Source organism: Propithecus coquereli, unplaced genomic scaffold, assembly GCF_000956105.1.
Source record: "Propithecus coquereli isolate 6110/MARCELLA unplaced genomic scaffold, Pcoq_1.0 Scaffold18, whole genome shotgun sequence".
In the NCBI taxonomy this organism is placed as follows: domain Eukaryota; kingdom Metazoa; phylum Chordata; class Mammalia; order Primates; family Indriidae; genus Propithecus; species Propithecus coquereli.
The window spans coordinates 9,287,126-9,314,739 of NW_012142745.1; the positions used below are offsets into that span (position 1 = coordinate 9,287,126).

Here is a 27,614-nt window from a genome sequence, read left to right on the forward strand (position 1 = left end):
CAGAAAAAGCATAGGAGACTATAAAGCTAGAGTTGTATCTGCCTTGTATTTGTGTTTATTATTGTTATACTTTAATAGAAATTGTTTATGATTCTACTACTTCTGATTCTTTTTGCATTTTTTTTTTAAACTTGTTAAAGGGCCTGTAAAATTGCCTTTACCCATAAAACAGAGGTTCAGTTTCTCTTTTATGGGTAAGGCAACTGAGATTCATACAGGTTACATGACTTCACTAATGGTTTATAATTTATGGTCATGCCGAGACCACAGAAAAACCCAGGTCCTCTCAAATCCCATTTTACTGTTCATTTCCCTATGAAGTACTTTTCCTTATGATTCTGTTGCTCAAATTTTACTGCCTTCTACAAGGTATTAAAATAAATTTAGTCCCTTCATTTCTGATTGTAATAAATATCCTCACTGAAAGCAGTATCATTAAAATTACTTAAGTAGATTAGTTTTCTGGAGAAATAATTTTTCCTTAAAATTTCATTAAGTGAAGATATTGAATTTAACACTTTTTTTTTTAATTCTTTTCCAAGGTCTGTAAACAGATTTGGCTAGGATTATTTGATGATAGATCTTCAGCAATTCCAGACTTCAGGGATCCACAAAAAGTGAAAGAGTTTCTACAAGAAAAATATGAAAAGAAAAGATGGTGAGTGAATAGTTTGTATTTAGAGTAAAGCCTCCCAAAATCACATTAATTATAGGTAAGGTTAGTCTGACACAATGAAGGACAGAAGACAGCTAGGAAGGAACTAAATAGGTAGATAGATAGGTAGACATGCGTTATCCTTTGGCTTTTTATTGGATTTGGTTACTAAAGACATTTACTTCCTACTTTATCTTTTTCTTTTTTCTCAAACAGGGCTGCTGCTAAACTTCCGCTTTATCTTAACTCATCTGCCTAGCAGCAGCCTTTTTACTACATTTATCAGGACTTCTACCATTTTTGAAAAGTTAGGGGTCCTTCCTTCTAACCCTTTGTAGTCCTGGTATCTTCTGTAGACATTTTTAGACCTACAAAGCCTCCTTTTAAAATCTTTGTTCGTTTACCAAATATTTATTGAGTAGTATCTTCTATATGCTGAAGCTCTGGTGTAGTAATAACTTAATTGTATCTTGCAGTAAGTTTTCGTTCAAAATATCCTTTACTTCCCAGCTAATAAATCAGTTTACTACCTGGTTAAGAAGGGTGTCTTGATATCCCCCTGACTAAATTCATCAGATATTAATTTTTTAAAAATAATTCCAACAGGTTATACATATAGTTAGCCCCTAAAGCAGAGCAGGGACTGTATCCATAGAGCTAGTGTTCTGTATCCATAGAGCTAACTCGGGCTTTTCATTTTGAGCTATGTGAGCACAATTTAAATATAGCTAAGACTTATTAATTATGAAATCTTTTGGTTGTTTCTTTATCAGTATTGACAATGTATGTTTATTTCTTGAGAGGTTAAGAAGATGGGTCAGAGAGTCATGAATAGAATAGATAATGGGGAAGTAAACAACCTCTTATTTCCCTGAGGAATTGTATTATAACCCAGAGAATGATATATTCAGAGCCTCTTTTGGTCTTGAGGGAACACTTGGCTGTGGTTTATGGGAGAGAGGTCTTTACCTTCATTCAGTGAGCATGTTAGCTCTGACATCTATGCTGTGTCAAAGTTTGTATTTCTGTTGCTCTCTAAAATAGACTGCTTTTGTGAGACAAGATTAGCCAGGGTTATATGCAGCTGCACTAGAGCCATTAGGTATGAATATAGATAAAAATACAGCAGTAAAATTTATGTTCAGGAGGGAAGAAACTATTCGAAGGTGAGATGATTCTTACAATACAGTACAATATAATAATTATATATTATAATATAGTAGTACAATATAGTAGCATAAATGATTCTTTTCAAATGAAAAGTATAATATTTCTTTTATCATTTTAATTCTTAATTTTCTAGACCTTCTGTCTTGTAGGTAATTCTGTTCTCCTTGCATAACCCTAACCTAATTTTTGGTTTTCTCAGTTGTGTTACTTTTACCAATTGAGAAAGTCAGTTTGATTAGGGCTTAGCTGGGATTTTTAGATAGATTAGCTCTAGCTATCAAGAGAAAAATAAATGTGAATAACAGTTCATAGAATTAAAACCATAGATCACATTTATAACAATTAATATATTATTAATTCAAACTATAACCCAAATAACTAAAAACCTCCAATAATTATGATTTGTTTTACATTTTTCTTTACTGAGAAACAGGATACAAACTTTTAAGTGGTTAATGGAGGGGAAGGGTGACCATCATTCAAGAGGCCCAGGACCTGTACATTTTTAATCCAAACTCCTGCACACCTGTAACATTTAACTAGGAAGCAATAAAATGGGTTTTTAACATGGTATAAGCACTATCCAAATGCTGTCTCCCTAAATTACTCACTGTGGGGAAACTAGACTTAATAGCACTGATGCTATTGTTATCCAATGGGATTTTGAATTGTTCTTTTGACTAGTTCTCACAATCACTTCCTAGCTTATACAAGATTAGCTCCTTTGTCAGATGAGTCTTCTGAACCAATAACTTTATTACCTGGTTTTTTGATAGGACTTGGCAGTACTGAAGAATTTATATCATCAGTGGTATACGCCAAATTATTGGAAAGCATAATTTTGTATATTCATTCTCATATCTCTTGTCCTTTTTTCCCATTTATTGAAAAAGAGCAATTTTATTATTTGTGATTATTATTACACAGTTTGATAACAGCTAACACTTATGTAGTTAAAGCCTGTACCAGGAATTGTTCCAAGTGCTTTACAAATGTTAACTTGTTTAAGCCTCACAACAACCCTATCTCCATTTTATAGATGAAAAAATGGAAGCACAAAGAGTTGAAGTAGTTTGCCCAAGGTTTTATAGACATCAAGTGGTAGAGCTGGGATTTGAACTCTGTCTTGGAATAGATGGTCTTAACCACTCTTGTTTTTCTACTTTTCCCCACCTGCTTGATATGGGGGGTCAGAAGGAGGGTAGGAGAAAACCCAGAATTATAAAGAGCAGAAGGCTGTCACATAATCCTACCCCTCAAGGTTAGCGTTGATGATACTTGGGCGTTATATCCTTACTGCCTCTCTTTCCTTCCTTCGCTCCTCTGCTCCCATGAATCCTGTATTTACATGACTGAGATCAAACCTGAAAGACCTGTAAAGTTTTATTGGCATCTTTCCTCATCAAAGCTGAGTAGCTATGTAGTATTATATTATACAAAGTTTAGCATAGCCTCTTTAAATATTTTTCTCCTGATAGATGTTGGATTTATTTCCCAGTTTTTTTGAAATTATAGAGTACTATGGTAACATCCATGTGTACATGTATCTATGTTTACCCATCCAATTCTTAAGGATAAGTTTCTGGAAGTGGTACTTCTGGGGTGGACACAGAGTATACCTATTTATATATTTCGGTAGATAGCAATAAAACATTTGTAAAGTTCACACATCAAACGTGAATGAAACCTTAATTTGCATTTTTGTTAGCTTATAAGTGTTATCATTTCTCTATCTCCTATGAATTGCTGCTTCTGTTCATTTTAAAATGGGATTATTGATCTTATAGATAAGGGTTTTTTTTGCTGATCATGAAGCAGTGAAGATTATTCTTATTGCTATAATAGGCCTTTATATTTTAAGCTATTAAGTATAATAAATGTTTCCCTACCATCTCATCTGTTTCTAAATGTTATTTATGATCTTAAGATATTTTTGTTTTTAAAAATTAAAGTGCAGTATTAACTACTCATCATGATGATTAACTGTAGGTCTTTTGTGGTTTAAAAAAAGCAGTTATATTGTATTTATTATCTTAGAAAAATCATAAGTAAATAATTGAAACACATTTAGTGGTTAGTCTTTATTACTCTTTCTCTGAGTAGTTCAATTAAGTGTAATCTTAAGCTGTCAATTCTGAGTGAGAGGGTTTACAGATAAGGTTAATGTTGAAGCAATCTTTTACAAAATTAGAGTTGAACATATCATTTTTTAGTATAGAATTCCCTACATTTTTCTTAGTTAACGGATTTTCACATGTTTTAGGTATGTCCCGCCAGAACAAGCCAAAGTGGTGGCATCAGTTCATGCATCTATTTCAGGGTCCTCTGCCAGTAGCACAAGCAGCACACCTGAGGTCAAACCACTGAAATCTCTTCTAGGGGATTCTGCACCAGCACTGCACTTAAATAAGGGCACACCTAGTCAGGTGAGTAGTCTTTGTAGGGACTTCTACTTAAGGGGGATTGAGTATCAAGAATTTGAGAATTCTTTTATTCTTGTATGCCAGTAGCATTATGTCCTCATGGTTTATAATACATTAAAAGATTGTTGGTTAAGTGGTTGAAATGTGTATATTTTTATTCTTTTTGCTGTTGCTGCTGAGTTTGACTTCTCTGCAGCTTTCTGAAGGTATACAGGGATGTTGCTGTAGCTACCTGTTCTACAGTATGCAATTAGTAAAACATGCATCTTTGATGACCATCACAGTTAGAACAGTATAGCTTCTGTGATGTACTTTTACAGGAAGGGATTTCTTAAGCAGTAAAATTTTCCCATGTGCCTGATTGTGAAGCATGTTTAACGTTGAAACACAGGTGGCTTTGTGTTATACCTTATTCTAAAAAAGTGTTTTCGTAAGTTGGCACCTAAAGTTTGTAGTTCTCTACTTCATCGTAGCTGACAGAGCTGTGACAGATCTGTTTCTGTGTGACATTGCAACCTCTATACAAGAATGGTTCTGAGGTGTGGTACTATGGATTAAATCCTACCCTTTTTAATAATGCATACTAGGGCTTCTGGATAGATTGCTCTGTTTACACAAAAAGTTTGAGTGAAAAAATGAAGAGAGGGGTTAGGTTAGTGTGCAGTAACTCTTCCTGCGTAACTGTGTTTCAAGTTTGGTGAATTGAAGATAGTTTTATATTAAAATTTTGCAGATCTGACTTGGAAAATCTTTATAGATAATATGTGGTTTGTAGTCCCCAGTTGTAGGTCGCTCTCAAGGGCAGCAACAGGAAAAGAAGCAGTTTGACCTTTTGAGTGATCTTGGCTCAGACATCTTTGCTGCTCCAGCTCCTCAGTCAACAGCTACTGCCAATTTTGCTAACTTTGCACATTTCAACAGTCATGCAGGTAAGTGTTTTCTCCCAAAAGCTTTTGCCAAGGCTGTGTATGAAGCACCAAGAAACATCCATTCTTTATTAAACTGAAGTATATGTAAACATGTTCTGTTGAGGCTGTTTGGTTACCCATAACTTTTTTTTTCCCCACCCATAACTGTTAACGTATAATAGGGAACCATATAACTGTGGTGCTTTTTAATCACAGAGGAGGTTTTATTTTATGTCAGATATTAACATGACCTCTTTACACAGAAAAGTGGGGAAGGCTTTAATGTATAATTTTTTTTACCCCTTTATTTTGGAAAATTACAGCTATTCGAAAGTACCTAGATAATATAATCTTTAAGTCACTCACGGCTAATCTTACGTAGCATTCCGCCCACTCACTTTTTTTTGAAGCAAATTTTTGACATAGTATTAGTTTATCCTTAAATATTATATACCTATATCTATAAAACAGAAGGGTTTTTCTTTGTTAAACATAGCCATGGTAGTATTGGCACTCCCTAAATAATAGTTGTAATGATAATTCATTAATCAGTATTTGAATTTTCATTCCAAAAGTTTTTTCCACACACACGTACGTACATACATACATGTGGTTTGTTCGAATCAGATTTGAAATAAGGTCCATACATTACAATTGTGAGATATGTCTCTTTGGTCTTAGTCTCTAGATTGTTCCTCCATCTCTTTTTTATCTCCTATATAATTTTTGTTAAAGAAACTAGGTTATTTGTCCTATAGAGCTTTCAGTAGTCTGAATATGTTGATTGCACTACTCTGGTACCATTTAACAAGTTCCTCTTTTCTTTGTATTTCTTGTAAATTGGTTGTTGGATGTAGAGACTTGATCAATTACAACTTCTTCATGTCTCGGGGGGGTTGTGGATAGGGGACGTGCCTACTATACTACTTAGGGTTTAAGAGACACATAATTTTGGATTGTCTTCTCTTTTTGTAATCTTAGCTATTGATGCTCAGTGCCTGAGTTCACTATACAAAATGATGATATTCTAAGTTTATTCCTTCATGTATCAGGTAAAATACTTACTTAAAAATCTTTGATTATTCTGAGGCATGATTTGTATAGGAAAGTCAGAATACATGAGTTATTTTTTTCAGTCAGGTATCAGAATGATGAGTTGATTTCCTAGCATTTTCAGTGGTGACTTTTTTCCCCTTTAGTATCATTATGACTTCGTGGATTTAAACATTTGCTACATCTCAATCTGTTGTCATTATTCTTATTAGTGCTCAGATTATCCCATTTTTGGAATAGGAGCACCTTCAGGTTGGTTCCTGAAGATGTAACTCTGTTTTGATAGCTTTTGTAGTGTTTAAACAACCAGCGCCCCACCCTCTTTCCCAGATTTAACATGTTTGATAAAAGAATTTAATGCAATTCACCAGAAATTACAAATTATGGAGTTTTAGTTTGTTAAAAAATATATAAACCTTGCAAAGTTACCTAGGTAATATTTAAAAATTTATTATTGAAGTGTAGATTTAGTCATTTGTCTCTCCTTAATTGTAATGGCAACAGTCTAATGGACAGGGAAGTGACATAACGTAGTGTTAACATGGACTTTGGAGTTGGCACGACCTGGGTTCAAATGCCAACTTTGTCACTTATTATCTATACCTTGGCAAATTACTTAACATTTCTAAATTTTCTTTCTTTCTTTCTTTCTTTTTTTTTGTTTTTTTTTGAGACAGAGTCTTGCTCAGTTGTCTGGGCTAGAGTGCGGTGGCATCAGCCTAGCTCACAGCAACCTCAAACTCCTGGGCTTAAGTAATCCTTCTGCCTCAGCCTCCTGAGTAGCTGGGACTACAGGCATGCGCCACCATGCTCGGCTAATTTTTTCTATATATTTTTAGTTGTCCAGATAATTTCTTTCTATCTTTTTTAGTAGAGACGGGGTCTCACTCTTGCTCAGGCTGGTCTCGAACTCCTGACCTAGAGCGATCCTCCCGCCTCAGCCTCCCAGAGTGCTAGGATTACAGGCGTGAGCCACCACTCCTGGCCTAAATTTTCTGTTCTATAAATTGGCTTTGATAACTTTCTAAGTGGTAGGTTCAAATGAGGCACTGCATTTACAGGGTTTAGCATGTAAATATTGTTTTTCTTTTCTCTCTTTTTCACATCCTCCCCATATATGTATGTATGTGTGTGTGTATTATATATTATACACACACACATATATACACATACACACTTATGTATGTGTATTTATATGTATACCTATATGCATTTAACAAAAAAGATTGTAGTTTTTGCTCTGTTTTAATCTTTGGATCTTAACTAAGATTTCCCCAATGGTTTAGATTCATTTCCTAACAGCTTGGTACTATTTTGAGTTTTTACAGTTATTTATTTATGCTTAAACAGTCTAAAAGCATACATTGTACTTACACTGGAAATATGTGTGGAAATGTTTGAATCATTGTATGGGTGATTCAAAGCATATCTGTCAGAGGAGTTTGCTGAGGGCTCCCAGTTTGCATCCTATGGTCTCTGTTTATCTTCCTCTCTCATGAGTATCTGTTTCTCATTGAAGAAGAAAGACAACTGTCAGCAAGATTCAGTCTCATTAACTTGGTGTCTTGAATTCCAAACTGAATTGATTCCTTTGTATTTTTTGAAATATTATTTAAGAAACATCTGTACTATTTTGTCACATTCTGTTTAGTTTGGATTTCTTTGTACGGAGATTGCTCAAGGGTCCAGATATTAATTTTTGTATCATTGAATTTATTTCAATTTAATTTTCAAAGTTGTGTTTTCTAAAGTTTCATTCTGTAGCACTATAACCAGTTGTTGAAGACAGCAAGTAGATTCAGTACCTAGAAGTAAAAACTGGTACAAGTATAATACTACAAAGCCATTTCTTGCCATATTGAATAAGTATTTGATTAATGTGTTGCGGTTTGGTTGGAAAACACTAGGAAAATATAAGTGTGATAAAAAATGGACTTGACTAATCAAATAGTTTGTGTTGAACTGATTTTTTTCCTTGATGGCATTTGAAACATGTTAAATGTAGATTTCCCCCGTGATGTTCCAAATATAAATTAAATGTATTAATAGACTGTGTATTATTATCTACTACCCATTCACATATGTTTTGGATTATAAGCTGTAAACTAGCTTAGGGACCTAATTCCCATTTCTACAAGGGACAAATGTATTTCATTTGTTGTTCTCAAATGTACAATTAAATTGTTAAAATTGGAATACCGTTTGAGTATCCCTTACCTGCAATGCTTGGGACCAGAAGTATTTCAGATTTTGAATTTCAGATTTTTTTTTTTTAATTTTGGAATATTTGCATTATATATACTTTACCAGTTGATTATCCCAAATCTAGAAATCTGAAATGCTCTAGTGAGCATTTCCTTTGAGCATCATGTCGTTGCTCATAAAGTTCCTCATGTTGGGGCATTTCAGAATTTCGATTTGGAATGTTCAACCTGTATAATCAACTCTACATTTGAGAATTTCCTTTACCATGTTCTCTATTCATTTAGTTTATAGTTATATTATCTAGATGTTACATATTTCGGCCTAGAACTATGTCTTTTAGTGGAACTTTCTTCTTTTTAGCCTAGTATTTGAAAACCCTTAAAGAATTTATTTCTGTTCATTCATAAGTTATAGAATCACAGTGGTGGGTTTGTAAGTTGAAATCATCTAGTGAATCCCCCCGTTTTGTTGTTAGAGAACTAGGAGAGCCAGAGCAATTGAAGGACTTGTCCAAGGTTTTATAGTTACTTATATCAGGATGGAATTTTCTGATTGCTGGTATTTTCAGCAATACTAGATGATAACTAGATTATATTATTGTTTAATCTTGTATGGATATTTCTTCTAAAATTATTTCTCAAAAAATTCATTTTTTTAATTTATCATTTATCCATTAGTATTTCTTCTATTATTTTTATTTTCTGAAAAGGAAATTTTTAGCATATAAAGAAATTGCATTTTGTCATGCTAAGTAAAAACAGTGACAAAGGATTACAAGGTATTCAGAAAATATAGCACTTACATTGTTAAGCACTAAGCAGCATTTAATTTAGGTAGTTCTGTGTGGTGTTTGAGGGATAGGGAAAACATGGTGTTTAAAAACGGTTTTCAAGAGTAAAGTATGAGCAGTGACATATAGAGTAGCACCCCATATTTCAGAGCACAAGAAGGGAAGTGGCACAGGTACCTCTTAAAAGGGACACATTTTCTCCCTTACTGTACTGACCTTTCAGATGTATACAAAACAGTAATTACATAAAATGCCCCACATTTTCCTGGTTTTCTTCCTAGGATAATGTTTAATTAATATGTTTCTTTGTTAGTGGAAGAATTTTTTGTTTGTAATTTTTTCCTGATTTTCTTTCTAAAATAATGTTAAATATGTTGCTTTGTTAGTGGAAAAATTTTTTGTCTAGTAACTTTTTTCTTTTTTTTTTTTTTTTGATCTAGTAACTTTTTTTGGTTTGTTTACAAGTAGAATACATATTCATTGCAAAAGCATGGCAACCTCAGGCAAACACAAAGAAATGATACTGATCTGAAATCCTGTTAGAGTTAACTAAAATGCAAATTTTCTATGCACACAGTACCATTATTTAGTTTAACAAAATTGGCAGATGAAAGTGTATGTTGAATTTATTAACTTGTTTATCTTATTTACTTTGATGTAAACATTTTTGTATAGGATTAAATATTCTTTTACGTGATTTTTTAATGGCTACATATATATTCCATCATATGATGTTTCCTAATATATTTAAGTGATCCCTTATTGGTGGTCATTTGAGTTTCTGATTTTCTCATTTATTATATAAAACACATTGTCTAGCTTTTAGATATAGCCATACTCATTTGCAAGATTATTTCTTTACTAAAACTTCCTAGAAGTAGAATGGCCTGCAAAGAATTTGCAGTGGTTATCTTTTGCTGTGTCCCTGACTTTTAATCTTTCTCTACCCACTGGACATGCTATTCATTCTTGGCACTTAACCTTCCCTTTCCCACATACCAACTATTTCTTATTCTCATCATATCTTCTATATAATTCTTAGCTAGCATCTGTTTTGACCTATTAAAAAAACTTATGAATTGTTTTATTTACTTACATAGTTAAAGTTTAGGGAAGTCTAGAATTTTGCTCTTAGGTTGAAGACCAGTTGGGAAAATGCAACTTGTTTTTTTTTTTTTTTTTCCTCTGAGTATGAGGTACAATTGTTATAATTTCTACTAGTTTTCATTGTTTCTTAAATTTTAATACGAGTTAAATGGCAGGCTTCTAATAGAATGTGAATGTCTTCAGTTTATTTGGTGATCACATCCTTGTTAAACATTCAAGGTTTTTTTTTTCTATTTTTATGTGACCATAGTGAGACATTTTTGGAAACTTTAAAAAAAAGAGTATTTAATTTATGTAATCAAACCATCTTTGTACTGTTATTGTAGATATTTAGCTTTTTAGATTCACATAGCTGATTACCATTTTAAATCAGTGATTTTTTTCAGAATGTATCGTTCATCTTTGCTTTAATGTAATGCACGTATTTAGTGCTATGAATTCAGCTTCCTTTGTTAATAGAGTCACTTTACAGTACTATTCTTAAGGTCATTCACAGGGTATTGTGTACAGATTTATCATTGCACAAAGTGTTTTTGGAAATTACTTGTAATTGGGTTAAATGCTGGTAGGATTTAAAATCTGGTTTCTAAATGATTCTCTATGAAGTGAAATTTGGATACATAGAAACTTTTCATAAAATTCTTAAATTCATTTGCCATGTATTTTCATTTATAGTTTTCATATTCATTAACATATGTTGTTCCTTACCATTTACAGCTCAGAATTCTGCAAATGCAGATTTTGCAAACTTTGATGCATTTGGACAGTCTAGTGGTTCGAGTAATTTTGGAGGTTTCCCCACAGCAAGTCACTCTTCTTTTCAGCCCCAAACTACAGGTAGAACTTCTCTAGTATGGTGCTTAAATGTTTACTTTAAAAAACGAAACACTCTAGTTGTAATTTTGAAAGATTATTCTAAACTTAAATTCTGCAATTATCTGATTTTAAAATAGTTCTATCTTACAAAGCTCTGGGGAAACCTGAACTCTTTATATTTTTCTATGTTCATTTGTTTTTCTACATTCTTTGGTATGTTGTCTAATTGGCAACATCCATTCCCCTCCTTTTCCTGCACATGAATCTTTTTTAAACCTCCCATGTACAGGGACATTAAAGTACTAAAGGTTTTTTTAGGTTCATGAAACATAATGATTTAGGTTGACATTATACCTCTGAATAAAGGAAGCTGATTGACTGCTTCCATACAACTAAAAATGTAAATAATTTTCAGAGCAACAAGCTTGGGAAGTTTTTTAAAATGTTATTCGTCAAGAGTAGATTATTTAATGATGACTTTAATAAAACTTGGAACCAGTTTTCTGTGCAGGAATTGGTCTTTAAACATCAAATACTCTCATAAACTGTACTGTTTTCCGAAACTCATTGAATCTTTATTTAGATCTTTGGGTGATTACTTTTCTTTCAACTTTTAACTCTGTGTATTGTCTTAAAGCTTTTTCTTTCAATTTTCTTTTCTTTTTTTCTTTAAAATTCATCATTTACATAATTTCTGGCTGTCCAGCATTTAGAATGCTTTCATCTAGCTGCAGTTTTGGTGAATTTACTTCAGCTTTTCCTCTCCAGGCTACTCACAGTAAGTTCTGTTGTCAAGTAGGCATCTTTCACTACTTTGTATGTTTTTGCTATATTTCATGGGTTTTTCCAATTATAGATTGTTAATCATTCTTTAATGATAACCCTTTATAAACTCTCACTTTTACCCTCCCTTTTCTATTACTAAACTCAAGAGTTAAGTAGGGAACATAATAGTGTATAATAAAAGAGTGAGTGGGTTTAATAATTTGAAATAAAAATTCTTTATAGAAATGTTGAAAGTTTAGTATGTACTTTGTTTACCAGCTACTTGTAACAGATCACCGTTTTAAAAATACAATCATATATTACTAGCTTTATTGAAAACAACCAGTTTAATACCTGAAAGAGATTTCATCAGTATAGATTTGTTTTAGAATGTCTAAAAAATAGATTGATAGAAAATGTTTGTGTTTTTTTAAAATAGGGGTGTGTGCATTCTGTGTTTAAAATATCTTTACGTTTCTTTGCTATCACTTAAAAATATAACTTTCTAGAAACATAGACAGGTTGTACATAACTATTTTGATTGCTGAAACCAAGGTTTAGAAATAAATAGTACCTCAAAAAGTGTAGGATCCCTTGGTTTTAGTCTTTTGATAGTACTTTAGGGAAGTCTCTAGAATAAGAGCAGACTTCAGAGATTTAGCAGGATATGTACCATAGTGATCCTTAGGTGAATTGTACTTTATAAATATAAGTCAAAAATTGCTATCATTTATTATGTACTATAATTTTTATACCTGTGTGATAGATGGGGCATGATTTTACATGATATTGTATGCACATTAAATTGTTATTTGGAATTAAGTAATAGCTCTTCAAGTAAAGTAAGTCTAAATTTCAAGAACCACCTTTTAAGAAATTGTGGATCGAAATAATACACCATAAACATTGTTGATCCCTACTCCTGAGATTTGCTTAAACCATGTTGCTGTGAAGCAACAAAAGCTTGAATCCTCCAAGTAGGATACTTCATATCTTGTTTGCAGTCTATTTAGGGAAAACTAATACAAGGTCATAGTATATAGCTGGATGTTCTATAAAGTAACTGAATCTCAAACCAGGTAGTATGGAGTTACTCCCCTGTAGGACATTCTTCACTATATGGTAAATAATAAACATAGAAACCTGTTACCTTACATGTTGCCAAGGCCTTTGAAAATCTAGTTTCACATACTATAAAAAAGTCACAGTCACACTTGTAAGTTGAATACCATTTGCCAGTCATTGATTTTAAGGATTTAGGATTGCTTATAGGACACTTAATTTAGGAAAAAAGGACTATATAGTCTACTAAAGGGTATTGGGAAAAGTTTAGAAATTTCAAGTGTTGTGTTTATTTTGTTACAGGTGGAAGTGCTGGATCAGTAAATGCTAATTTTGCTCATTTTGATAACTTCCCCAAATCCTCCAGTGCTGATTTTGGAACCTTCAATACTTCCCAGAGTCATCAAACAGCATCAGCTGTTAGTAAAGTTTCAACGAACAAAGCTGGTTTACAGACAGCGGACAAATACGCGGCACTTGCAAATTTAGACAATATCTTCAGTGCTGGGCAAGGTATTAAGCTTTAATCAAAACAAATACAAATTTGTATATTAAACAGTGCTCTAAATTTGCTTGTATTTATTAAAATCTGAGGATGTTATGCTTTTCTCAGTTGTATAGAAATTTTTTCCACACTAACATTTCAAGTAAAATGTTTACTTGGCACATTTTGGACCTACAAAACTGAAGATATAGAAAGTAATTTGTAAACTTTTAGTTTTAAAAGAAAACAATTAAGAAAAATTTTTATTTTGTTTTAGAAAGCATGCTTTACTACTCTGGCCATAAAGGGCCAAGAAATCTCATTAATGGAGCTGACTGCTGGAGGGTTATTTGGTGGTTTCTGTAATATATTTTGAACTATTTTTGTTAACATCTTGGTGTTTTTTCTTTTTTTTTTTTTTTTAAATCCATGATTTTTACAGTATATTTTTATGCCCAGTTTTGGTCTTAAGGCCAGTAGCCTCTAAAAATGCCTGTTGCAGTGGTGAACGCGGGGCTCTGGTGCTAGACTGGATTCTGCATTCTGATTTCTGGGCCTGTTTTTCTTCTCTCCAAAATGAGGATGATAATAGTATTGAACTCATGGAGTTGTGTTCTATACATATTGCATATAAGGCATTTAGAACAGTGCCCAGCACATAGTAAGTGCTCAGTAAATGTTTCCTATTATTACTATCTCTAGTTTTTTTCATGGAGAACCTTGAGAAAATGATACTTCTAATATGTTGTTCACATTAAGTCCAGCACTTCATGACTTTCTGTGTTCATTTGAATGAGGTCCACCTGTCCTGGAGATGTTAATGAATCATTTTGATAATTCCTTCTTTATATATAATCTAGACATGTTGGTACAGAATCTTAGTTTTTGTTATGGAAACAGTATTGTCTTTACCACAGTGGTATGTGTAGCAACTAATCTTGTCCAGTATTGTCTAGATTATTTATTAGATTAAGACTCTAGAATCCTGTTCATTTATTTGCTTAGCTCCAAATCAGTTTTTAAGTTTACCTGTGTTTCATGGCAAATGTGGTTGATAAATTGAAAGTATAACTTAAAATTTTTAGTGTAATTTGATTTTGTTTGTTCCCAGGTGGTGATCAGGGGAGTGGCTTTGGGACCACAGGTAAAGCTCCTGTTGGTTCCGTGGCTTCAGTTCCCAGCCAGTCGAGTGTATCTTCAGACAAGTATGCAGCCCTGGCAGAACTGGACAGCGTTTTCAGTTCTGCTGCCACCTCCAGTAATGCATATACTTCCACAAGTAATGCTAGCAGGTACCTTGTCTTAGCCAGCATTTCTGCTTTGTGTTTTATCTTTTTTTTTTTCCACTCCAAATAATAACATGGTTAAATAATGACTATATGGGGGCAAATTTAAACATTTTTGAATATTTCTGTAAATTTGAAGAAATTGCTAATTAAAATATAATCTTTGAATAATTGCCATAATTTTATCTTTTCATTGAATCAGTTTCTGTTACTTTTCATCCTTGAACATTATAATGTATTTAGGAATGTGTACACATCTCAAATGAACAGTTATATACAGATTGTACTCAGTAGAGAAGCCATTTAGCAGTCTAATTATGTGCTTTCAAGATACAGTTTTCAGTCACGAAGACTAACCAATGAAAGTGCCATGTTGTAGCCTTAGTTATAAATACACATTTTTAGAAATGTTTGCACCCAAGCCCAGCATCAGTTCTATATCTCTTCAGTGTCATACTCATACTTATAAATAGACACTTCTGCTAGTATGTTCAAATATATCTGTTATAAAGGAATTCTTGGCAGTAGGAAGTCTAACACATTTTAAGGACATTACACTTTTAAAAAACTCTTCTAGTCTTAACTTTATTTTAGAGTTAAAGAAACAGACTCATAAGTACAGGTGATTTACCTGTACAATGTTTTATTCATCTGTTTCCCATTCCTGTGGATTGTATCTGCTTCTTTCGTTCGTTATCCTAGTAGCTTATTTTCCTTTAGCACTTTTTCTGGAGAAAAATGTTAGGATTGTAATACTAGTTACTTGGGCTCTCTGATAGTAAATTTTCTATATGCCAGATGGGAAAAATTGAATCCAAAGAATAAAATTTGGGGTGGTTTATATATGTTTTGCTTTATTAGTATTAACTACATTAGACATGTAATAGTGGACTACAGCAAAGTGGCCAAAAAGTCTGGGAACATTGACAAGTTGGGGATAACAAATGATTTATTGATATTACATTACAGTACCTCAGTGGTTTGCGAAGTGTGATCCATGGGGTACCTGAGAACCTTTCAGGGAGTCTGTTAGGTTAAAACTTTTTTCATAATAATTCTAAGATTATTTACATTTTCATTAATTGACATTTGTATTAATGGTATAAAAACAATGGCATGTAGAACTTGCTGGTGCGTTAGCATGAATGAAGATAATGGTACCAAACTGTACTGGTAGTCTTCTGATAGTCATTATATTCTTCACGAGGACACATTCAGCTTTACTTACGAATATTCTTGATTCAGTTTATCTTATGAATATTGTTGATGGAGCAGTAACAGTTTTTAATTTTATTGAATCTTTACCCTTAAATATGTCTTCTTAATTTTCTATGTGTTGATATTGATGCTATGATACATGATGTGTTCAGTATTACCTGTTTCCACATTTTATGGCTACCATGTAGATAGAGTACCCCCCCTTTTTTTTAAATATGAACTTTTTCAATATTTGTTTTCAGCAGTGTTTTTGGAACAGTGCCAGTGGGTGCTTCTGCACAGACACAGCCTGCTTCTTCAAATGTGCCTGCTCCATTTGGAGGTAGGTGCTTCTGGTATATATACTGGTTTTTATAAAGAACCTAAATATATATCATATAGCATTTTTTAGGGATACCAGAAGATAGTCAAAGCAATGATTTATTATCAGAAAGCTTGAATTTTCTATCTTGATAAATACAGTGAACAAATATTTTGAATCTCGAATACAAGATGTACTAGGATTTTATAGTGTATTTTATAATTTTTTAAAGCTACGCCTTCCACAAATCCATTTGTTGCTGCTGCTGGTCCTTCTGTGGCATCTTCTACAAATCCATTTCAGACCAATGCCAGAGGAGCAACAGGTAAGAAAAAAAGACAGATTATGGAACAGTAAGCTTTGGGGAAGGTATTTATCACAAAAAACACCATGTGAAGAACACCAGAAAATGTGATCTCTTCCTTACTGAAGGGAATGGCAAATGGATAGAAGAATTTATCCATAAAGAAGAAGTTTATGGAAAGCTGAAAGTTTATAAAATCCTGGAATTAACAGTTGAGAGAGACCTTAGAAATTAACTAGAGTCTACCCTTCCCAGTCAAAGCTTTCATTTTTCGGGTAGGGAAGCCCAGACATGGAGATGAGACTTCTTAGAACTACATAGACAATTCATGACAGAGATAGGACTTGAACACAGTAATTTTGACTTATTTGGTGGTCTGGTTTCAAAATTACTGGCTATAACTCATTCAATCTTTTTTTTTTTTTTTTTCTCATTCAGTCTTAATAGAGCAATTTTATGAGAAGTTTTTGTTTTTTCATGAGATTGTATCAGATGAATTTGTTACATGAGTTCTTAATAAATAGGTCTTTGTAGTGCATATCTTTTTCAAGATGTTAACATTTTTTAAATCGTGGGAACCTGATGCAATTTTGGGTATAATATTGAATGTTTTCTCTTTTGATATTTTTTTTCCCTATTTCTCTTTACCCTCCCCTCCCATTAATTAATATTGCAAGCCAGGCACATCTTTCTCATATCGTACTTCTTTGATTTTGTCTTATTAACCTGAACACCAGAGCTATTTGCCATCACCTTGCGATGTCAACTAGTGCATGTGATATGGCTGGGTATATGTTACGTCTAGAGTTTATAAGCTTTTTTGGTATATATATGACACGATAATTTTAGAACTCAAGTTTAAACTCCACTTATAGCAAACATTGATATTAAATCTTGAGAGAGGAGGTACTTCTATGTAACATTACAATTAAACTATTAAGAATTAGTAATTATTAGTAAATAGTTTTTATCATTGATAAGATTAAAAATTGTGATTAGGAATTTGAACTGTACTATATTCCTTTTCACATAATTGTCTTTAGTCGTAATTTGTTGGTATCTAGTAATAAGTGTTTAATAAAATATTTGAATTTCACACCAAATTTAACTTTTTAAAAATGGTTTGTTTTAATTCAAGTGTACCTAATCAATGATTGTTTTAAACTTCCATTTGTACTATTTCTTCATCAGATGTGATCCATGCAACATTTCTATTTCTTAGTATATTATATTGACTCAGTGGAATGAATTTGTAAAATGTATCATGATACAACAGGTTTTGTACATTGTCTCATTTAATCCTCAACTCTGATCATATATATGTCTAAATCTCTGTGTGACAGCTGAGCGAACTGAGGCTCAGAAAAGTTAAGTGGACACGTTTTGACTATAGCCAGCCAAACTTGTGTTCAAATTCTGATTCAGTATTTACTTGCTGGGTGACCCTAAGAAAGCTTTTTGTCTTTTATTTTAATGAATAGGGTAAGGATGATGGTGGGGTGGGGGGTGTTCTAACATTTGTTGAGTGGTGAAGTTGTTTGCAAGATACTGTTGAGATGTTTATGTTATAACCCCATTTAACAACTAAGAAATGGAAACTCAAATTGTACCTTGACTGAGGTTAATTGTGTGGACCTAATTTCTCTGAGCCTGTTGTTCTTATCTATAGAATTTGAAAAATAATCTCTTGGTGGCAGGATTGTTGTGAAATTTTATGATGCAAATCACTCTTTGTGGTCTTTACATTACAGAATATACTCAGTAAATTGAACCTATTATTTTCCTCTCATAACTACCTTTGAGTTGGTTCTGTCATTAGATTTAAGGGCTTTTTTGGCTTATTTTATTTAGAATATGAAAGTCTTTTAAAAGTTAAGGTTCTATATAGGATATAAAATAACATAAATGTATAATATGTGCTCAACTGATATAAAATAATAGCAAAGTTTATTCAAAAGATAAATCTGTGTCCACTTATTTTTATTTCAAGGTAAAATATTTTGTCTGTTATAAGCCATTTGGAATTCATCACATTGATCACCTTCATTAGGTTATTGTTGAATTGACTACATCAAAGTAAATGGTAACTGCATATGTTTCTATTGAAGCCAAAATATAAATAATACTTTGACAAATGCCTAGGAATTTCCAGTGTTTTATATCATAAAAATTAATATTCTTTAGGATTTTTTTTGTTGTCCTCAAATATGCTTGTATTGCAGAATTACATGTTGAGGTAACCTTTGAATATTGCATAATCTGTGGAAATTTGAAAGTTTTATTATATTTTATTCTTAAAATACATATTTAAATAATCATTTTTTTTCCTGGATTTTAAACTTTGAAGCTTTAACATTTTTTTTCCCCATATTACATAGGATCCTTCATTAGGTGATTAGCCTATATGGCCTAAGGCCTTTTTAATTTTCAAACTCTATAATATTTAGCATTTTTTTTGCCCCCCTCTCCCTCACATCTTTAAATATAATTAATGGAAGTAAAATAATTTTCAATTTTAGGAAATGTCCTTATAACTCTTAAGTCTCTCCTATGTTACTGAGTGATTAGCCTTTATTTGCTAGCATTTAGTTTAACGAATGAATGGTTTTAAAGATTCATTTTCTTCCCAAGGAGATAAATTTATAAAATACAGAGCTGAAAGATTTCATAGATAGCATCTAGCCCCCACATCCTTGTTTTCTTACCTAGGTGGAAACTGATTTGCAAAGATGTTAATGGATTTGCCTGAGGGTTCAAAATTAAGTAATGGCTGATCTGACCTCAGTACCCAAAATGCTTCTAAACCAGCACTATTTCCATTCCAGTACAATTGCCTCTAAATTTATAATTTAATTTTGCATTGATGAAACATACACAAATTAGTGTTGTATACTATTCCTTGTTTATATCTAAATATTCAGTAGGCTCATGTCACCTGTGTAGTATACTCTGGAAATCAGGATTGATACAAAAAAGGAATGGGGGTAGGTGAGCAAAACCAAAGGAAAAAAATTAAATAGAAAGTTACATTGGGCTATGTAGGACATATTTTGTTTATAGAATTGTTGAATTACTCTCCCTGTGCTCCTCACTCTCAATTTATTTTTCATATTTAGATATCTCTGACATTTAATAATCTGCAGTTGGTACTTTTTGCAGCCAAAAGTGAAAATTGTCAACTTGGCAATAAAAAAAGACACAGGATAGTTGTAAAAATTAACGTAACAAAAAATTAAACTTCATAGCAGGTCTGGAGAAAATATTTGCAAATCACGTATTTGATAAGGGACTTGTATTCAGAATATATAAACAACTCTTAAAACTCAATAATAAAAAGGCAGCCCAGTTAAAAAATGGACAAAAGATTTGAGTAGAGATTTCTCCAAAAAGTTGTACAGATGGTCAATAGAAGATAGACAATAGCAAGCATTAGTGAGGAGGTAGAGAAGTTAGAAACCTCATATATATTGCTTGTGGAAATGTAAAATGGGACAACCCCTTTGGCAAACAGTTTGGCAGTTTCTCAGAAAGGTCAATCTAGAGTTACCATATGACCTAGCAGTTCCACTGTTAGGAATATACCCAAGAGCAATGAAAACACACTTCCACACAAAAACTTGGACACAAATGTTCATAGCAGCATTATTCATAATAGCCAAAAAGTAGAAACAACCCAAATGTCCATCAACTGATGAAACCAAATGTTGAATAGCCATACAGTACAATATTATTAGATAATAAAAAGTAAAAAAGTATTGATACATGCTACAACATGGATGGACCTTGAAAACATTATGCTAAGTAAAAGAAGTTAGTCACGAAAGGCCACATATTTATGGTTCTATTTGTATGAAAGGTCTAGAATAGGCAGATCTATAGAGAAAAAGTAGATTGCTGATTGCCAGGGGCTGGGATGGTGGTAGTGGTGGGGCAGCATGGAGAGTGACAGCTGATAGGTATGGATTGCTTTTGGGAGTGGTGGTGAAAATATTCCAAAATTACATTGTGATGATGGTGGTACAGCCCTGTGAATACATTAAAAAAAATGAATTCTATACTTTAAATGGACGAATTGTGTGGTATGTGAATTATATCAAAAGGATATTGAGGTCTAAAAAAATTTTATAGCAGACCAAGACCAGATCTTGGGTGGCATATTCGTTACACAGTGAAGTACAGTGGTTAATATTGGCTAATATTTACTGTTGACTAAAAGTCAGTTTTTGCCAGTGTATTTTATGGACCATGTCTCCAGGCGTGTGTTGGAGATATTAGCAGTATTCCATGGAAAAGGATTCTGTGTTGAAATAAATATGGTACATGCTGGGCCAAACACAATGTAACCAGTATTATTAATACAGGACTTCTCAGATCCTTTAAAGTGCTCTGAGAAAGGAGATAAATGTAAAATGATTAAACTTCTCATAGAACTCTTCCCCCTCAATTAACATTTTCTTGAATTCAGAATACAGTGACATCATTTTAAGTTAGCAAGAAAAATACATTCATTGAATGTTTACTATATGGCACTTTAATTCATTGTTACATTAAATCCTCTCAGCAGCTTTGTGACATAGATACTGTTACCCCTGTCATTCCATCCCCCATTTGTAAATGCAGAAGCTGAGGCTTAAGACATTAAGTAACGTCATGCAACTAGAAAATGACAGAACCAAGACTCAGAACCACTCAATCTCTTAATCACTGTTTCCCAAATGTATGCTTCTTTAAAAAGTGTTCTAATTTAAAGTGCATGGAAATATATTTTAGAAAAATCCCATTTCTGATCATTAAAACAGAAAAAGGTTCTAGTATTTAACAACCTGTTTACTTTCTGTTAACTTCATATGACTTGTATGTAGCCTCTCTACCCTCAAACATGCCAGGTAAGATCTGCACAAAATGCATTTTTCTTTCTTCTTTTCAGCCATTATATTTAGAGCTGAAAATACTGCTCACCTTTCTAATAATCTAATATGTTTAATAATTTTCCCCTTGTAATAAATTAGTTCACTTGAGTTATCTTTAGTTCTAGTTAATGTGCTGACTTGTGAATAAAAAAAAAAATTAAGCAATTATTCAGGTGCTCTCTCCCAAGACTTGGAAGTTTTAATGCTAAATATGGATGCTAGATAATTTTAGATGATCCTATGCATAGCAGTTTTGGGTGTAGCTCATGATGCCTATAAAGCCTTTTTTATGAATATAGTTGTGTCTTCACATAAAAAAAAGTGCTTATTTTAAAAAATGGATTTCATCAATGTTTCTTCATTTCTAAACTCCCATTTATTTCAAACAGTGTAAATTTATGTCATGAATATGAAATAAAAAGGCTCATTTTGTGAATGTTTTTATTATGTATTTTTACGCTACCTGCTTGGCAAGAGTACATTCTAATTTTAGAACTTTTTAATGAAACAAATTTACTTTTATTTTAACAATAGTTATCCATAAATTAATTGACATTGGTCTCTTTATGGCTTTCCATAAGGCCTTTCTGGAGCAATGCATTCTCAAGTGTTTCCTCACGCTCATTTTGGTAGGTGGCCACAACTAATATCTAGATTTGTGTGGCAATTTGTCTACCTGCTTGTGGAAGCTTCTGCTACTGTTCTGGATCCCTGCATGTGGAATTAAGTTTTTTCCATGTTTTCAAATGGAGTGGGCATGGATGTGTGGCATTGGGTAAATTACATTGTATTTAAAATTACATGGAAATCTTTTGTAGTGATTTATGTGTTAATGCTGAAAAGCATTATTGCTTACTTCCATGGTCACATTAGAACGTTAGTAGCTGTTTTGGTTCTTTTTCTTGAGTTTGAATTCATAGTTCTTTGATGCCTTTTTGATATACCAAACCATTTTACCGCATTATTCCATGGAGTTTGGTTTTGCTTAACTGTTATCCAAGTTTTGCTTTTTAGTGCTTTCTTAAAATGATTTGTCAAAGTTGTGTCAGTGCATTGTCATCTGTTATGAAACCCTTCTGTTTCCCTTGCAGTGTGCTTATTCTTTAATTCACTTGCTTCCCAGTGGCCCATTTTTCCTTTTTTCCTCCTCAATAATATAAAAATAATTTTTAAAAATGTGATATTCTGATTATTTTTGTTGAGCAAAATTACATTGTCTGTAAACATTAGGACTACTTGGGACAACATCTATAACTTGTTATTCAGTTTTTGAAAATTAAGAGACATAATTCTATGTAACATTTTTAGTATTTAATTTCTATACCTTAAGTCAGTGAACAAGTTGGTAAATTTTTTTAAATCGGGAAATTTAGTGAATTACGGTTTTTTGATAGCATAATGCTAAAAATATTTTATTATGTAATTACCAGTGGTAATTAAGCCAACATATTTAAGCCAACATTATTGACTCTTATTTCACTGAGACCTTTCCTAGAACACATAGTTAGAAGGTTCTGTTTTTAATATTCACTAGCAATAATGTACTGTTCTACTGCATGTGGTTCCATAATGCATATTATTTCATAAGTGTTTAGTAAATGGGGGAATGATGGCAGCATACTACATACGTATGTAGCAGAGGTTCACACACAGATTTCCCCCAGCATGGTAATGCTCAGTCCACCAAGTATTAGCAGCTAGACATGGCAAGCCAAGGAGGAGTACAGTAGTACTAAACACTGTGTCCATTTATCCTACATTCTTTGTCTCATCTAAGAATGCTCATTTCACTCTTTTCTAATATTTGTGCATTTTGCACTAATTTCTGTAGATCAACAGTACTAACCTTCCATCAATCTTCTTCCAAAGCTGTCTTCGTTTCCATCTTTCAGAAAAGGGTGGGAATCCATATATTTCTTTTAAAATTAATTTAATGGGAACTTAACCTGTCCTTTTAATTGTGTTAGTATTTTTAGTAGACTCAGTCTCTCTCTCTCTCTCTCTCTCTCCCTCCCTCCCTCTTTCTCTCTCTCTTACCCTCCCTCCCTCTTTCTCTCTCTCTTACCCTCCATCCCTCTCCCTCTCCTCCTACCTCTCTCCCCCTCTCCCCCCACCCTTTATCCCTCTTTCCCTCCCTATCCTCCCTCTCACCACCACCTCCTTTTTTAGCTCTAATTACAAAGCTTCATAGGTTTTGAGTGGTCTGCCTCTAACTAACCTGTGTGTTTTATGAAGTCCTGTTATTTTTACTGAACTATTTTGCAGAGTTTTTAAAATTTTTTTTCCAGGAACACATATATTACATCATAGCAGATACTTCAGTAGATAAAATTAAAATTTGGGCTGTTATTTACTGTATATGGCAAAACAAAACTAAAAACAAAAATGTATACTAGTATACATATGAATTAAAAAATGATGGACTTTAAAAAGCAGACTATTGTTTAGACTTGAACTTTATATAATTATTTTGAGAAATTTTCTTAGGGTTTCAAATGACAGCGTTTAGTAGTTTCATTCTGGCTATTGAATTTTAGGAGAAAAAATTTCATAGGTTATGTTAAACTCTGTAGTGCTAAAACTCATTACCAACTTTGTTGGGATTTTGGAATTTAAAATGCCTTTAATGTACATCTTAATATTTTTCAAGGTAAATGATATCTATTCTACAATGTTGATATGAGAAACAAAAATACTCTTGTGTGTAACTAATCAGCCCTTCTTTTCTCCTGTCAGCGGCAACCTTTGGCACTGCATCCATGAGCATGCCCGCAGGGTTTGGCACTCCTGCTCCCTATAGTCTTCCCACCAGCTTTAGTGGCAGCTTCCAGCAGCCTGCCTTCCCGGCCCAAGGAGCTTTCCCTCAACAGACAGCTTTTTCTCAACAGCCCAATGGTAAGATCTAACATTTGGCTAGCAGTAAGTCCCCTTTAGGAATTCTTTGTGTATCATAATGTTAAGTGCTTGGGCACAAAGACTGCTAAAGAATGCTGTAGTATTATCTACTGAGTGTTTACTGCATAAAAATAGAAGCTTTTAGTGATTTGGGCCTCAGATAACTGAGTGATTTTATAAGTTGTTGTGACTGGATGACAGATTTAGGAGAAATCAGTGACATCTAAAGAGTAACACTTTGTTCTCAGAATTTCTTTTTTTTTTCTGAGACAGTCTCACTCTGTTTCCCGGGCTAGAGTGCCATGGCGTCAGCCTAGCTCACAGCAACCTCAAACTCCTGGGCTCAAGCAATCCTTCTATCTCAGCCTCCCGAGTAACTGGGACTACAGCATGCACCACCACGCCCGGCTAATTTCTTCTATATATTTTTAGTTGTCCGGCTAATTTCTTTATATTTTTAGTAGAGATCGGGTCTTGCTCTTGCTCAGGCTGGTCTTGAACTCCTGACCTCAAACGATCCTCCCGCCTCAGCCTCCCAGAGTACTAGGATTACAGGCATGAGCCACCACACCCAGCCAGAATATTGTCTTTTTCTTTTTAATTTGTCTTGTGCATTCTAATATGCCTCTTGATTTTAAAAGACTTTATAGACCTAGTGTATTAGGGTTTTTTTTCTTTCATCACAAAAATGTTGCTTGTGTACTTTTTTTATGTAAGGATTTGTGTTCTGTGTGTGTGAAGTAGACTCATTTTCTAAATAGTTAACTGTACTGTAGTTCGAGTTTATTACTTGTTTTTAGGAAGAGGGGGGAAGATTCACTTGACCATTTTTTTTAACCTATTTCTCTCACTTCCTAAAATTTGAAGTCCATAGATTTGAAGATTATTCTTGAATTACAACTGCATGTTTTCTTTTTTAAAGTTAGTGGTTATCTAAAAATTTGTAAGTATGGTCCACGGAAGAGCCATAAATAATAACAGATTTCTTGAGACATACTGTGTGGTTCACATAGATATCATTGTGTTCTCTGCATAGCCCCTGCCAAATAGTCAAAAGCTCATGTATTAATTAAATCCTATGAATGTCAGTGATTTACACAGTTGAGATTAGTTGGAATTAACCATTTCTGAAGAGCTGAATGAAAGTTCTTTTAAGATATGCCACAGGAAGTTAGTTTGCGATATCTGAAAGAGCGTGAGACCTAACAATTTAACTGTAATATTTTATTTTTGCTGCTCTGGTAGAAATTTCTCTGAAAGTTATTATTAGGCTTTATAAGTATCAGATTGTCTCTTGAAGACATATAATGGTTATAATTGGTGATTTCTGTTTTTAACAAGGTGCAGGTTTTGCAGCATTTGGACAAACAAAGCCAATGGTAACCCCTTTTGGTCAAGTTGCAGCAGCTGGAGTATCTAGTAATCCTTTTATGGTAAGTGAAACTCAATTTTAAGCATTTTATAAGTTGTTGCATCTTATTTTCACATTAGGAAAATAGACATTAGGTAGGATGTGAATACTATTGGATGCTATTTGGTATTCTTTTTTTTCTATTTTGAAATTTTTTTTAGCATTTTTTAACTTCTTTCTTATAGCCACTAGATGACCAGGGATATTTGGTATTCTATTGATATGACATCATAAGGTTATACAAATTGAGACAGAGCCAGTGCATGATCCTTTTCTGACTTTTTAAAATAAAAAAAAATTTGTCAGTTGGAAATCAAAGCATTGACAGTGAACAAGCTATTTTATAATATAAAACATACCTGCTTTCTTGTCAAAATAATACTTTATGAGAGGTCTTAGGAATTAGTGAATAGTATGAAAGGGAGTCTTGGAGTCATAGGTTTTGTGTGAATCACAAGTGCTTTTCCTTTTAGGGCCAAGTACCTTCTTAGAATCTATTACAAGAATTGTATGAAATAATGGATATAACAGACATAGCACAGTGCCTGAAACATAGTAGTTTTATTATAGTATGTTGCCAGTAACAATGATGAATAAATATTATTGCCAATAATAATAAAATAATTCTAATCTAAATAAATTTTAATTAAATAAGATTAAATTACATACAGGTTAATATTTTGTATTTTTGCACACACAGTACTTTTGTCTGTTTATTTATTTTATCTTATATTTTCCTTTAGACTGGTGCACCAACAGGACAATTTCCAACAGGAAGCTCATCAACCAATCCTTTCTTATAGCCTTATATAGACACTTTACTGGAACGAACTTTTATGTGGTCACATTACATCTCTCCACCTCTTGCACTGTTGTCTTGTTTCACTGATCTTAGCTTTAAACACAAGAGAAGTCTTTAAAAAGCCTGCATTGTGTATTAAACATCAGGTGATATGTGCAAAACGGAGGGCTCCAGTAACAAGTTTTAACCTGTGAATTGGCAGAAAAAGGTAGCGGTATCATGTATATTAAAAATTGGCTAATATTAAGTTATTGCAGATACCACATTCATTATGCTGCAGTACTGTACATATTTTTCTTAGAAATTAGCTATTTGTGCATATCAGTATTTGTAACTTTAACACATTGTTATGTGAGAAATATTACTGGGGAAATAGATCAGCCACTTTTAAGGTGCTGTCATATATCTTGGAATGAATGACCCAAAATCATTTTAACCATTGCTACTGGAAAGTTACAAAGTCAAAATTGGAAGATTTTATTCATTCTTGAATTTTTCCTTTCTAAAGAGCTCTTCTATTTATACATGCCTAAATTCTTTAAAAATGTAGAGGGATACCTGTCTGCATAATAAAGCTGATCATGTTTTGCTACGGTTTGCAGGTGAAAAAAATAAATATTAGAAAATATGCTATTGTTTTTGTGTTCTTGCTGCAATGCCTTTACCAAAGTGGCCTTAAATATGAGTAGTGAATTGAGAACATCTTGAATTCTTAAAAGATTTCTAGTGACTAACTTTTTATTAAAAGGCCATGTAGAAAACTTATTAAAACTACTTTGACTGCTATATTCAGGAATATGTCAATGGTAAAGCATTTAAATGTAGCTTGTCAGATTTACCGTAATCCTTCTAATTTCTTTGCAACTTCTTAATTTTGGTAAATTTGTATATATAAAGAATTTGCATGTATGTGTATTTACAAATTTTTCTAAGTATCTTGAATTCTCAGACTGCAAAAGGCCTATTTTAACTATTGATTTTTTTAAAAAAATTGTCTTTGAATGTATTGGAAGTAGACACGCATTAACTGTGACATGATTGCACCTCAG

General features: G+C 32.9%; 1 protein-coding gene across 1 annotated transcript; it reads left to right on the forward strand.

The window, feature by feature from the left end:
• The first annotated feature begins 548 nt into the window (after positions 1–548).
• On the forward strand, positions 549–27,198 carry AGFG1 (ArfGAP with FG repeats 1). The gene is made up of 11 exons (XM_012642586.1): positions 549–658; positions 4,089–4,251; positions 5,024–5,177; positions 11,029–11,148; positions 13,258–13,467; positions 14,550–14,730; positions 16,188–16,264; positions 16,476–16,568; positions 24,194–24,352; positions 25,694–25,785; positions 26,507–27,198. Exons 9-11 carry the CDS (start codon positions 24,217–24,219, stop codon positions 26,564–26,566), a joined length of 288 nt encoding a protein of 95 aa, XP_012498040.1. The 5' UTR covers positions 549–658; positions 4,089–4,251; positions 5,024–5,177; positions 11,029–11,148; positions 13,258–13,467; positions 14,550–14,730; positions 16,188–16,264; positions 16,476–16,568; positions 24,194–24,216; the 3' UTR covers positions 26,567–27,198.
• The last annotated feature ends 416 nt before the right edge of the window (positions 27,199–27,614 follow it).

Excerpts from the sequence above, each read along its gene's own strand:
- AGFG1 (XM_012642586.1), top strand. The coding sequence starts at position 24,217 with ATGAGCATGCCCGCAGGGTTTGGCACTCCTGCTCCCTATAGTCTTCCC. Across the intron at positions 24,353-25,693 it reads TTTTTCTCAACAGCCCAATG|GTGCAGGTTTTGCAGCATTT; the intron begins GTAAGATCTAAC and ends GTTTTTAACAAG. Across the intron at positions 25,786-26,506 it reads TATCTAGTAATCCTTTTATG|ACTGGTGCACCAACAGGACA; the intron begins GTAAGTGAAACT and ends ATTTTCCTTTAG.